This window comes from Clupea harengus, chromosome 2, assembly GCF_900700415.2.
Source record: "Clupea harengus chromosome 2, Ch_v2.0.2, whole genome shotgun sequence".
Classification (NCBI taxonomy): domain Eukaryota; kingdom Metazoa; phylum Chordata; class Actinopteri; order Clupeiformes; family Clupeidae; genus Clupea; species Clupea harengus.
The window spans coordinates 17315103-17329154 of record NC_045153.1 but is presented as its reverse complement, the minus strand read 5'-3'; the positions used below and the strand labels follow the sequence as shown (position 1 = coordinate 17329154).

The window sequence follows — 14052 nt, the reverse complement described above, 5'->3', positions numbered from 1 at the left end:
CTGAAGTCATCTGGGCATGGCCCACATCTGTCAAGCCGTCAGGTCTGTGCTCTCCCTTCTCCCCTCTCTCCTCTCCTCCGCACCCCAGCTCTCTCTCACACATGTCTCTCCGCTGGGGCTCAGTCTGTCATCCACACCCATCTGGCCCCTCCTGCCCAGGGCCAAAGCCTTGGGTTAGCCCGCTCGTGTTGTCCCCCTGGTGCATACAGCCCCACCTAATGACATTAAACTTCAAGAGAGTTGCGGTCAGTCATTTCTTTCCCCCCCCAGTTGTAAAGTCCAGTTCTGGGACTTAGGGAGTATTACACACTCCCTTAAACAGCTGGACTCATTCAGCTGACGAGTGTGGATAGGGAGCGTGTGGGAGCGCGTGGGAGCGCGTGTGTGTGTGTGTGTGTGTGCGCGTGTGAGTGTGTGAGTGTGTGAGTGTGTGTGTGTGCGCATTCTGACCTTGGACATGTATCTTCTTTTGCAGATACAATGCTGTTGATCTGCAAATAATATGCTACCTTCTCATTCACTGTAGCTACACTTTTACCTTCAAAAGGACATTGGCTCACTGACTTACATAGCATTTAGTGCTTGTGTCAGGGAAGTCTTTGTGTGTGTGTGTCTGCGTGTGTCTGTGTGTGTGTGTGCATGTGTCCTCCCTTCACCTGAAGGTGCTGTGCTGGTGATAAATGGCTGAGGCAGAGAGGGCATTAAAGCGGTTGCCAAATCCACTCTGGCTCAGCACATCCGCACCGGAACGCCGGCCCGGAACACTGCTGTTCCCACTTAATTGCAATCAGGGAGAAAATGGCCTCAGTCCAGCGGAGGCCATCATCAGGCACCTTCAACACTTCCCCAGACCCATTAATCCATCGGCCAGCGTTAACGGGCCCTGGATTCACGTTCTGTACCCCCATCAATCTCTCTGGGTGCGTTTAGGACGACCTGGCCAAAGCGGGGTTTATCTGAATAGTGGCCTTTACCAAAACCCACCTGACATTAGCTATAAATGGCGCTTGTGTGAGTAATTAAAACTCCCAAATTGAATCCCATTAACGTAGGGAAATAGATCAATGCAGCTAAGGGTTCTTCCATAAGAATTCCTCTTATTGGTCTTGGCTGCTTACCATGTAGGTCAATGAATTCATATAGGGCAATGGATTTAAGCATTGGTGAGTATAATAAGCATGCATGCATACTCTCATACTCTCATACTGAAATATGTGCTCCAGTTTGAATAGGTTTATCTGTGCGGAACTGTGTGGGACTGTACAGGTGTGTAGATACTTAAATGTGCATATGTTAAGGTGAGAATGTGTCTGAGCATGTCTGTGTGTTATCTGTGCATGTGTGTGCAGATCTATGCTAGAGAATGCATATGTGTAGGTATCTCCTCGTACGTGTGGATGTGGATGTCTATGTGTAGGTATCTCCTCGTACGTGTGGATGTGGGTGTAGGTATCTCCTCCTGAGTGTGTGTGTGGATGTGGATGTCTATGTGTAGGTATCTCCCTCCCTGTACGTGTGGATGTGGATGTATATGTGTAGGTATCTCCTTGTGCGTGTGGATGTGGATGTGGATGTTTGCGTGTTGGGAGAGGCTGCAGGCGGGTTTGATTGACGGGCACCTGATGACGAAGCACTGTGGGCGTCGCTCCTGCAGCATCATGTGATAGGCTCTCTCAGCCGAGGAGAAGATGTGGGGCGGGAGAGACGAGCACAGACGACCAGTGGAGCACAGGTACAGCTGACTCACCTGAGAGACAAATAGAGAAACAGAGAGACAGGGAGATAAGCAGAGAGGTAGAGAAAGTGGTTAGGTAATGCAGTTCTTTTCCTGATTGGCGACAATGATCGGTTGGCAACTATAATCGCAAAATAATCTATAGCTTTGCCTCAGCTCTCAAAAGATAGGCACTTTTCTCATAGCTGTAAACACTATTCACACATTTTTCAATGTGTATATTTTATGTTTATTTAGTAAACACATGCACTCAATACAATAAACGGAAGGCATCACCATCTGAACTCAATGAGCACACCTTTTTCATAGCGGAAACGCTACTATCGCTAATGCTAAGCCGCAAAGTTATTAACACATCAGTGTGAGGGGAAATTGGTGTGCCAATATGCTTTACGGAGAACAATGGATCCTATAATGTAGAAATCGCAAGACACCAGAGGGGTCACCACAGGAGGACGAGCACAAAGAGGAAGAGGACGAGGACGAGGAAAAGAAAGGCCACAATATCAAAGGCAAGCAGTTTCAGATGAATTTCATCATCATCCTCATCATTCATCATGTGCTCATACATGGGTTGACAATGATGAAACTGGACAATGAGTGCAGCCAAACTTTCAGTGAGCCATTTCACTTTTGTATTACGGCAAACAAACAAAACAAAGCAAAAAACTGAATACATTTTCTGCAAAAATCATAATAACCTGTCTAATTTCAAGTGCATAGTTTCATTTGTCTGTGCATCTTTCCATCTAAATCTTGAGCCTGTTTTGAACAGAGTATCTAAAGGTCTGAAAAAATGGCTGTAGTTGCACAGAGTTTTGCTGGTGGTTAACAATGACTGAGACAGGTATCCATGAATTTCAGAAGAAGTGGTCATTGAATGCATTTTGTATCTAAGTAGTGCAAAAGTATCCACAGTTTAGCTCACATAGTCTACTGTTATGGTGAATGTGTTAAGTGTTTTGAAAAAGTTTACATGGTATTGTGAAAACGTAAAACACTGTTACAACCCAGATACAGACACACCTACACACACATACACAACATGCACACACCTTACATAACCAGGGATGCAAACACATGTATGGTCAAAAAAGAGAGAGGTAATTGAAACCCTCGCCCCGCGGCAAATATCCATAAACTTACATTGCCACCAACCCCCCGACATCCCCGGCCCACCCCTATAGGCACATAGAGTAAAATTAAATTCTGAACATTCTTCTTCCTGGCCACCTCCTGCAACGTATCGAGGGCCTTCCGTCTGGCTGCATTCATTTTCTTAACATGTTTGAGACGTGTCTGCCTCTCTTTGGCCAGAGCAGTAGTCTAGGCCTTCTCTGCACTTTCACATGTAGCACTGCAGCCCTACTCCGAGCTGGATATTTCCCCAAACTCATGACATGGGCCCACCACTTGACAATGCAGTCCCGCCAGGATTTCGCGGGCCTTTTTTGTGATAGTTGCGGCCTAAAATTTCTGATTTTGCAGGAGCTTTTCCAAAAAGTTGCAGTATTTTTTAGGTGTTTGTTGCGATGCAATTGCGGGAGCAAGTGGAAGTTGCGATAGAGTTTGCGAATTTCCCTCTTTGTAATTATACTTGAGTTATTTGTTGAAAAATAAGTTATTAATGAACAAACATGCATTAAGGAACAAACCCTTTGAGAAATGGTCCTCTAAATAACCTCAGCAACATGCCAAACAAAAGATTAACGCGACTACAAAAATGTATCAAAATAGGCTGTTCTGCCCTCTGCTTATTCAGGTCAGCAAATGTATATTGATTGTATTGTTGTTATGGAAACGAACACAGTATAGTATTGGACTTTTACTTTGACATCATTCAAATGTTCGTCTCGTGGGAAAGGCAACAGCTGTTAGACAGTTCTCTAGAAACATGGCTAGTTATGCTAAACATGTAGCGGGAACAGTACATAGGCTTTACTTATCCACAACGAAGTGCACCAATTGGTATTACAAAAGGACAGTTCTCTAGAAACATAGCTAGTTATGCTATGTTGTGCTAAACATGTAGCGGGAACAGTACATAGGCTTTACTTATCCACAACGAAGTGCATCTGTTGGTATTACAAAAGGTCCAGTAAGACTGAATAAAATGTTATGAATATCTCAGCCTTCACATATAACGAAAAAAAACCCCAGCCTGTGTCACTGATCTGTCTGGTCTTCTGACGTCCTGCCTGCCTTTCTGCCGTTCTCATTCTATGCTTATCAATCGGTTTTGCTATCCTTGTTGATTTATTTTATCTGTATAGGTGTTTATGTTGTTCAATTTCATATATTAATGTAAAGTCGTCCAATTTCAAGTAACCCATTCCTCAACACTATCTGCTACCTTATCTTCAAACAGAAAGTAACGTTAAATCTCCATTGCAACAGCTTTCGAGGATTTGGGAAAATATTGCTGCTGATTTGCTTATTTCTTATTTAGGCTACTTGTTTGGTGGAGGTAATCCAGAATTACTGTTGATAAAATTATAATCAGACCCCCCCCCCCCCCCCCCCCCCCTTAAAAAAAAAAAACTCTTCGGATCTGCACGATTCACACAAGTCACCCAAACTGACGTGAAAAAAGCGGGAGGCGCCAAAACGCGAGCTGTTTGCATCCCTGATAACACTACATTTCACACCCTGGAGCAAACTGTAATAAGACACCTCATACTCACGAAGACATACCTGCCATTACTGTCAAAAACATTCTACTAATTTTTTTATCACATCCCAATTACCAGCAGACACTGTCAGTAGTGTTTCAGAGTGACTGAATACAGTGTTGAAGAGTATATTCATGTCCATTCAGCTGGAAAATTCTTTGTCTGTGAAAATTGACTTGGAACCTCCCTCGATAACTGCAATATAAATTACTGTGACCTCTCATAGTAAGCCTTGTGGTTTTTATACAAGGTTTTATTACAAAGCATTAATAGGCCGGGCTTTGTAGTTCCAGCTCTTTCAAATTGCTCTACCCACCAAAATACACAAAACACAGCACATCCCAAGTCCCAATGGATTGAGGCTGATTTGAGGGTAACCAAGGGCAGTATAATGTGTGCACGTGTGTGTGTGTGTGTGTGTGTATGTGGGTGTGTGTGTTAGTGCCCCTGTGTGTGTGTGTGTGTGTGTGTGTGTGTGTGTGTTTATGTATGTGTGTTTGTGCCCCTGCGTGTGTGTGTGTCTCTGTTTGTGTGTGTGTATGTGTGTGTGTGTGGTGTGTGTGTGTGTGCGCACGAACGTGCAGCGTAAGCTGAATAAATGCCCAGTTCAGAGGGGAAAATCAGAGGCTAATGCTGAGATCTCATTACCCCTTCCACCGAGCCACTGCTGAACACTGGCTTACTTTAAGCTAGAGGACACCACAAGGGCACGGGGAAGAGAGAGAGAGAAAAGAGAGAGAGACAGAAAGAGAGAGAGTGATAGCTGGAGAGAAAGACAGACAGAGTGATACAAACAGTCAGAGACAGAAAGGGACAAAAAAGGCAGAAGGCAGAGAGGGATAGAGAGAAGTACAGACAGAGAGAGAGAGACACAGAGAAAAAAGAAAGAAAGAAAGAAAGAAAGAAAGAATGAATGATCTCCACAGGACAGAGGAGTGAAAAAGACACAGCAGTGGTAATAATCCTTCCTTTCTGCCGCGGTCAGCGTCTGATTGTAGTGGGGAAAGTTTACAGATACGGCGTTTATAGACCCCAAGCTCATAACTACATTCAGCAGCATGCAAGATACCAGGACAAGGCATCTGTACCGCAGTCCTAAGCATAGGCAATGAAGACACCATCCCACTGCAAAGATAAGAGTGCAACCCAATTAGGATTGCCTGTCTCTATGCAGATTAGAGTCAACCGTACCCCTGTAAGAGGACCACTCGCTCAGATCGGCCAAACGGATTACAGTTGGCGGGGGAGGTTTTGCTTGATTACTTGATCTCGCATAGAGTATCATTTGGGTTCTTGTGAGCCAAGCTGGTGGAGGATCGCCAAGAGGCTTTTAGAGGTGGGTCTGGCAAGAGGCGTTTTGGATTCATTTGACAGGGCGAAACCAGACGTCTCAAGGTCCCCCAGACGAGGCAACATATGTCCATCTCCCTGTTGCCGCGCCACGCCCCAAACAGACCTCCGGTGCAGGGGGGGTTGTGGAGTGGGAAATGATGCCTGAAATCAGGCCTCAAATGTGGGGTGATTCGCTGAGGGAGCCAGCCTGCTGTCCAAGACCCAGCTGGACTTCATGAAGCAACCACACACATACATGCAAGCGCACATGCACACTCTCACACACACACACACACACACACACACACACACACACACACACACACACACACACACACACACACACACACACACACACATTCATTCTCGCGCTCTCTCCCTCACTCCTGGATACTTTTTAATGTCCTTCCATGTGTGGCTTTCAACTCCCCCCAACCTTCCGATCTCCATTAGACTGCAGAGATGGACAGATGGTCATCTTGTCATACTTTATTATGGAGCTCTTATCAATGGACAACACATGGCTTTAATGTGCTCATGCCCTGGCTGCCATATTTGAGGCTTCTGAAGTATGACAGATGTGTGTTTTTGGACAGGCACTAGGCATGGGGTGGGTGGGATGTGTGTGGTCAGTGTGTGTGTGTGTGTGTGTGTGTGTGTGTGTGAGAGAGAGAGTGTGTGCATGAGTGTGTGGTCGGTGTGTATGTGTGTGTTCTTGCAGGGGGAATGGGGCTGGTTGATCCTTGCAATGCCAAATTTGATCGGCCACTCCACTGGCAGAGAAAGGAAGCAGAGAGTCCGAGTATCACTGACAGGAAACCAATTAATTATTAATAGAGAGGTTCAATTCAATTCCCAGCCATATGCACATGCTATTTATAGACAGTGAGTGACTTAACACACACACACACACACGAACAGGAAAATGTATTTTTTTGCTTGGACATATACACTAATAAATACTCCATACTTACAAGGGTTGAATAGATGGGGAGGACCTTGTTGGGGTTGACAAGCAGGAGAATGTGTCCGATGTAAGTCTGCAAAATGCAAAAAAAATGAACAGTGAGAGAAGGAATGTCTATTGTGTTGCTTAGACAGCACTGTTACACAGTCGTGCCAAAATTGAAAAGAATCTGTTGATAGAAACAGATGAAGCAAACATAACCCCTCCATGAGCTTTCTCCTCTCCACTGACCCTGCCAGCCCTTCTGGCCTCCAGACAAGGCAGGGCTTCTAAGTGTCCTGAAGGTTGAGGCGCCGGTCCTAACCGCTAATTCTCCCCCCAGGGGGACTGGAGCTTGAGGGACCAGTGAGCTATCGCTAATTTCAATCACCATTTTTCCCTCAGAGAGCCCACAGGCGAGATAGCCTAATTGCTAACACCGCTAAGACCGGCTCTGCTCACAGACTGGTAAAAAGGGCTATGTTAGCGATTACGCCAGTAAAGCCCAGTCTCCCGAGAGCTAGTGGTGCACCGGTGATATGGCTAACAAAAAAGCGGCTTTTGTCCATCTGTCTGTGACGGTTAACAGCCTAAGGTGCTAACCGTCCTCCAAACTTAGCCAACGTGAGTTTATCTTTCTGAAGCTACAATATGACCCTGGAGATTATAGAGTAGAGGTTAGCCTTTACAAACAATAACAGAACCAAAGTATAAACTGCCCCCATCTCAATCATATCCTGGATCGTTTCTGGGCTCAAGCATTTTGGTTCCCCAGTCCTCTACAAAGAACAACAAGAAAAGAGACCCCAGCCATCAAACCCCCCAGGGCCTCCATTCTCAAAAGCCAAATGAGAAAATGTCCCCATCATCAGTAAGTACCATCATCATCTTCCACCAACAGCCACATCCCCATCCATTTTGCTCTGGAGCGGGCGTTCGCTCAGTATTGAACCCATGGAACAATGTCCAACTCCTCATCATGGCGGGAGGCAGCCGGCCAACAAAGCCACTGCAGCCACCACCCTGCTGGGGAACATATGGGCTCCTCACCGCTCTCCACCTATCCTCCCTCCCTCTCCCTCTATCCTCTCCTTCATCATCCTCTATCCTCCCTCCCTCTCCCTCTATCCTCCCTCCCTCCCTCCATATCCCATATCCCACCCCAAAAGCCTCCAACCAGCAAGTCCTTCTTTTTTCTGCCATCACACAGCTTCCCTTTCCTCTGTATTCTACAGTGTCCGATAAATTACAATTCACTCCATTCTATTTTGTTCTTTTCTCACTTTCTTTTTCCAATTCTCTTTCTATCTCTCTCTCTTCATCCATCTCTCTCTCTCTCTCTCGCTCCATCTTGCTAAGAGCCCTTCAGTAATGGCTTACTTCATTATTTCATTTGAAATGTCTGAGTGTGTGTGTGTGTGTGTGTGTGTGTGATGTGTGTGTGTGCGGGGGGAGTAACCGAGGCCATTATGCATTGGCTCCTGCTGTTTTGGAGCATGGATTGCAGTCTCCCACTCTGAGCAGTGGGCCAGGCAGCACTGGCAGAGACAGAGGAGGGGAGCGGGGGCTAGATACGATGGCAGGGCCAATCAAACGATCCGGCAATAATAGGTAGCAGTGCTGCACTGCCTGTGATGGATTTATTCCTATGATCTCACAGCATATTGATTTGGACACCAACAGAGGGTTGAGAGGTTTGGTTAAGGGTAGGTAGTCATGACAGGACGTGTGTGAGTCTGAATGTGATGTTTAAAGATACTTTGTGTGCCTTTCTTTCACTCTGTGTGTGTGTGTGTGTGTGTGTCTGTGTGTGTGTGTGTGTGTGTGTGTAAGTGGTCCTGTGTGGACCCTTTCATCCCCCCAGTGAGCTGGCACCAGTTTTTGGCCCCAAAAGAGCGAGACCTAAGAGCTGCTATCCAGACACCCGTCACTGGCCCACGTACAGACAAGATGGCAGGCCAGAATACAGACGCCTGTGTTTGTGTGTAAACAGTGTGTGCAAGTGTGTGTGCGTTTGATGTGTGTGTCTGTTTGCGTTTGCCTTTAAAGATAAAGGCACTTGGCCAAGCATCTAGCCCTTCAGGGACTATTCTTGGGAGGTCCAGGCAGCCACCAACCTACAGCCCCCCTCAAGATGCCAGGGAAGGCGTCCAGCTCCCTGCCCCCCCCCCCCCCCCCTTGGCCTGTGTACAGAGAGGAGGCAGGGAGGGGGGGCACCCAGCAGCCGGAGCCCAGAAGGGGATGGATGTGGGGCAACCCCCTGCAAGGACCAGGCAGAGTAGAGGCAGCGAGGATATGCAGGGCTGCTTCAGTGAGTGTGAGGCCTCTAGGATCAATCCATCATCATGCTGACTGAGGAAAAGCCCACCCAGCTGGAGTTCCACATCATACATTCGAATGTGTGTGTGTGTGTGTACATCTCGGTGTGAGTGTGTGTGTGTGTGTGTGTGTGTATCTCCCTCTGTGTGAGTGTGTTGCCCGTAACGTGTGTGTGTGTGTGGGTGTGGTTGTTTGTGTGTGTGTGTGTGTGTGTGTGTGTGTGTGTGTGTGTGTGTGTGTGTGTGTGTGTGTGTGCGTCAGACACCTTGAGCAGAGAGTAAAACCCTGCCTATTGTGCATCTCTGAGGGACTTACATAGATCTGGTCATTTCCAAAGCGCTTCTGCATCTCATAGAGCAGGCTGCTGTCTGTCAGCTCACTCAGGGAAGCCAGGTCATCATTAGGCGCTGGGGGCATCAGCTTCACCTAAAACATCAGGACCACAGACATCATATGGTGACTACAATACCCAGAATCCTTTTTGAAATAGGAAATACAAAACCATCCAGTTTGCTTATAAATATGACTGCATTCGAATAGGATTGCCTGATTATCACCCAAAAAGAACTCCATGTATCTTGAGTACCAACTACTCTGTTGGTATTCAAGCTCTACAGTTGTTCTCATAGAGGTAAGTTCTCCCCTTCAATATGATTCTATATAGAGCCCTGTTTGAGACCTTTGCTGCCAGCTTCATATAAAAAAAGACCAAACAACCATGTTTGCTATAGAGATTCATTTAAACTATGACCTTAAGGGATCTCCCATACGGGTAGAGCCCATCCTTTCAGAATCCTCAATTTCACTTCTCTCACCCCAAACTACTCCCCAGTTAGGGCAAATCAAGACTCATCAACTCAGAGCAGCAGCCATATCTGGTCCCTGCCTCGTGGGGGTCAAAGTTCACACCCTGGTCAGGTGAGGTGAGGTTCCTGAGCAGCCTCACTGTGTCCTGGAGCAGTGATGGATAGTGAACTCTGCGGGCTGGGCGGTGGGGGACCGGTCGCTCCAGCCAGCCCTCATCAATCTCAATGTGGAAGCCACGAGGGGAGCGGGACTGGGTGTTATTGTGCCGTTGTGTGGCGTTTATCTTAAGAAAGCTACTATAAATGAAAAGAGTCGGCCCAGTGACCCGAGCACAGAAGGACTGCTGGGGATTGGAGTTCTCTGTAGCTGTTGGGGTGGAAATTAGTCGGGTCGGTTCAGATCGCATAGTCCTGGTGTTGCCGGAAGAATCGGTTATGTTGTTTTGGAATCTCATACAAGAAATGATGAATACGCAGGATTGTAATGAATTTTGAAAGCATAGAAAATGAAAGTATAGAATGGCATCTGCTGAGATGGATTGGTATATTAATATTTCAGGGTGTGAGCAAAAAAACAATACAGAATCTAATCACAATACTTGAAATGTAAAGAATTGCAATAGTATCGTATCGTGGCCCAAATATGGTGATAGTATCATATTGTAACATCTGTGCCATTCCCTCCCTACTAAAAGAATAGGTGTTTATTGTGCAGTGAATTGAATGGCACTATGGCTGGTTTAATGTTTGTTTCTGTGTGTATACATGCATGCTTGAGTAGAGAGAGAGAGAGAGAGAGAGAGAGAGAGAGAGAGAGACAGACAGACAGAGAGAGAAACATTTATCTTTATTATTGTTCTAAATTCATGAGTGTATCGGCATTTTAAAAAACGAAAGCTTTGTGAGTGAGAGAAAGAAGGGAATACAAATGAAAACAGAAAGAGGGGTAGAAAATGCATACAAAGTGATACAATATCTAAATGTGTGTGAGTGTGTGTATGTGTGTGTGTGTGTGTGTGTGTGTGTATAGGGTATTTCCTCTGGAGTGTTTCTCACCTGCTCCAGTTTGCCCGTGCCGCTGGTGTAGGGTCCGTCCAGGCCGTTGTCCTGCGAGGGATGCCTGCTCAGGGCTCCTGCCACGTCTCTGAACATGCGCTCTTTCTCCAGCAGACTGTCCCGCTTAGAGATGGGCACCGACAGGGGGGTCCTGCACACACCAGCCACACACACACACACACACACACACACACACACACACACACACACACACACACACACACACACCCATGAGCAAGCACCATCAAATCAGTGTTCCCCTGAGAACTATATCGTTTGTTTGTTACTGTACACGTGTTCTTATATTCTGATGTGTGTATGTATGTTAGAGTATACAGTGTATATACTCACAGTATACTCATAGTATCTGTTTATTATGTCTCCACACGTTGATGTGGAGTTTCCTGTCTCCGGTTCTGCCAAGGGTAAGGCCATAGCCATATACAGCTAGCTCTAACTACACAAACATCCCATGTAACTCATCTGCAAAATAACTATTTTTCTCAACCATTTTCTAAACCTTTCCCTCATTATGATGTCTGTTTCTCCTCGGAATCCCCACCCTTCTTCAATTGTACACTCCTCAGTAATCTAATACAGTACAACTAATACTATCATGTACAGATAGGATAACTACCTAAGATATGGGATTAGCTCGTTTATAACACAGCTCACAAGTAGATGCGGTACAAATAACAAATACGACTCACAGCTTCTTAATGGGTGTGGCCACATCCTGAGCGAGGTCCTCATAATTCTCATCAGGCATGGGCAAGGCTACCCCAGGGTCCTTATGGCGCTGTACCCAGAATTCCTCTGCCCGCAGCAGCATGTCTGCAATGTGGTCCGATGCTGCAACATCTACAGAGTACAAGGGGATACACTGAGTTAATTCTGTACATGTCTATTTTATTAGAAAAGTATCAGGATATAAAACGTTCAGTGATGTCGACTTGTTTTCACCCCATCTTTTGTCAGTTCAGCCCTGTCCATCATTTACGCATGAGAAATTCTTTGATTTCTAGATGTTATGTTTGAATAGGGTTCAGAGTTCTCTTACAGTGGTCTGACCAGGGGCGGTTTTTCCTACAGGCGGTATAGGCGGTCGCCTAGGGCGCCACTCAGAGGGGGGCGCAAAAAAAAAAAAAAACAAGAATTGTGTTTTTTTTTTGCTAGACAGAATTTTTTTGCGCCCCCTTCTATATCTCCAACCAATATTTTGACATAAAACAAAAAAAAAATTATATATTATGTCTATGAGCACAGTGAGGCGTTTGGTTGGAGTGTGTGTGTGTTCAAGAAACTTTGAAGAACAAAATAATGAAGAGGCAAAAGCCATCCGGGGCGCAATTTAAGAGGAAAAGAAAGGAAGAAGAAGAGAAACGTGCCAAGGAGAAAGGTAAATCCTTAAATCCTGTTCTAGCCTAGAATGAATTCCAGATAAGAAAACGTTCACGAATGCGTGAATTGCCCCCGGCACTTTAGTGGAGTTAAGAAGAAAAGATGTACCTTATCATTGAAAGTTTTCCTACTCCCTGTCACATAGTTCTTTAAGGATTTTACAGAGGCGGGTATATAAAAAATGATATGTCCATTTATTCTACGTTATACAAAAAAAGACATGATTAAAATAGGGGCGCACATATAAAGCCAATAGCCAGTGCAACAACACTACACATATCTTACTCGTTGCATAGCACACCCATTAAGGAAGCCAAACACGGCAACTTGTCAACAAGTGAGGAATACTGGTAAAAATCCAAGTGTTGTATTGTCAACTTTAGCGAATGGATTGTATGTAATCTTGCTAGTTAGCTAACGCTAGCTAGCCAGTGACTTGTGACGTTCCTTGTTATTGCCAGGAGTGAAGCGCGGCTAGAGCGCCAAATGTGCTAGGGCCGCCCCTGGGTCTGACATTTGGGTGGTGGTTGTGGAAATGCTAATTATTTCATCGATTAATCTGATATTGTCATTCATGCCCATATTCAAGACCTGAATTAATTATCGTCTTACATATGTATAAGGTCAACTGAATATAGGTATATGTGATGCCTTATATGGGTATATGTGATGCCTTTTATGGGTATATGTGATGCCTTATATGGGTATATGTGATGCCTTATATGGGTATGTGATGCCTTATATAGGTATATGTGATGCCTTATATGGGTATATGTGATGCCTTATATGGGTATGTGATGCCTTTTTGCCCTTATACAGTTGTCTCTATGTTATCATTATGATATCTCTTTCACATTACATAAAGGTATGCTCTCTTAAGTGTCTCTGATGACCACTTGATCCCCAGTGAGTGCTCATTTGTCTCGTGGGCAGGGTGGATTATCCGGCGCTAACAGTATCCGATCAATGCTAAAACTTCATAAGATTGCTGAGTCCTGTCGATACCCCTCTCATTAGAACAGCCTAATACAGACGCTTCACTTAAATGAGCCAGTGAGCTTCACCCATTCTCTCCCCATAAAATGCGGTCAGCACCACACTATTCAAGCTTGCTCAATCCACCGGCCACTTCTCCAACCCACCCCCGCTGGAGTCAGTATGGATGCAGCCGTGCAGAAAGGGGAGCTTCAACTGAACAAGGATCGATCCATATGTGCTTAAAAGACAGGGGGAGATACAGAAAATCCTTCACTGTCATTATGTGTAAGAGAGCACAAGAGGGCACAACCCCCACCCACCTACCCCCACCCCCAACACACACACACACACACACACACACACACACACACACACACACACACACACACACACCCCTCTCTTTCATTTAAGGAGGGAGGCGCCTCAGTGAAAGGGAAGGAATTGGTTTGGGCTTGGTGTGGCGTCCCAGACACCCTTGAGGTAAGCCCTGGCATTAGAATGAGCTATTGATTACCGCTGGACAGGGGGAGATAGGGAGAGAGGAGGAGAGGAGGAGAGAAGGAGAGGTGGGGAAGGAGGAAACCGTGTCAAAACGGATGTTAACACACAGGGGCTACGTGGTTTGTATGGACTTCACACACACACACACTCACACATGCGCACACACACACACACACAAACACACACACACACACACACACACACACACACACACACACACACACACACACACACACACACACACACACACACACACACACACACAGCCATGGCAAGGGCAGGACATCACGCCACTTTCCCTCTGCA

At 45.8% G+C, this 14052-nt stretch overlaps 1 protein-coding gene across 1 annotated transcript in view; it reads right to left on the bottom strand.

The window, feature by feature from the left end:
- myo16 (myosin XVI) overlaps positions 1 to 14052 on the bottom strand; it is a 118687-nt gene that overhangs the window by 53339 nt on the left and 51296 nt on the right. Inside the window, exons 9-13 of the mRNA XM_031577904.2 lie at positions 11577 to 11727; positions 10867 to 11017; positions 9320 to 9430; positions 6714 to 6779; positions 1620 to 1747 (exon numbers count right to left, since the gene is read on the bottom strand). Coding sequence (XP_031433764.2) covers positions 1620 to 1747; positions 6714 to 6779; positions 9320 to 9430; positions 10867 to 11017; positions 11577 to 11727 — 607 coding nt within the window. The remainder of the gene's footprint in view (positions 1 to 1619; positions 1748 to 6713; positions 6780 to 9319; positions 9431 to 10866; positions 11018 to 11576; positions 11728 to 14052) is intronic.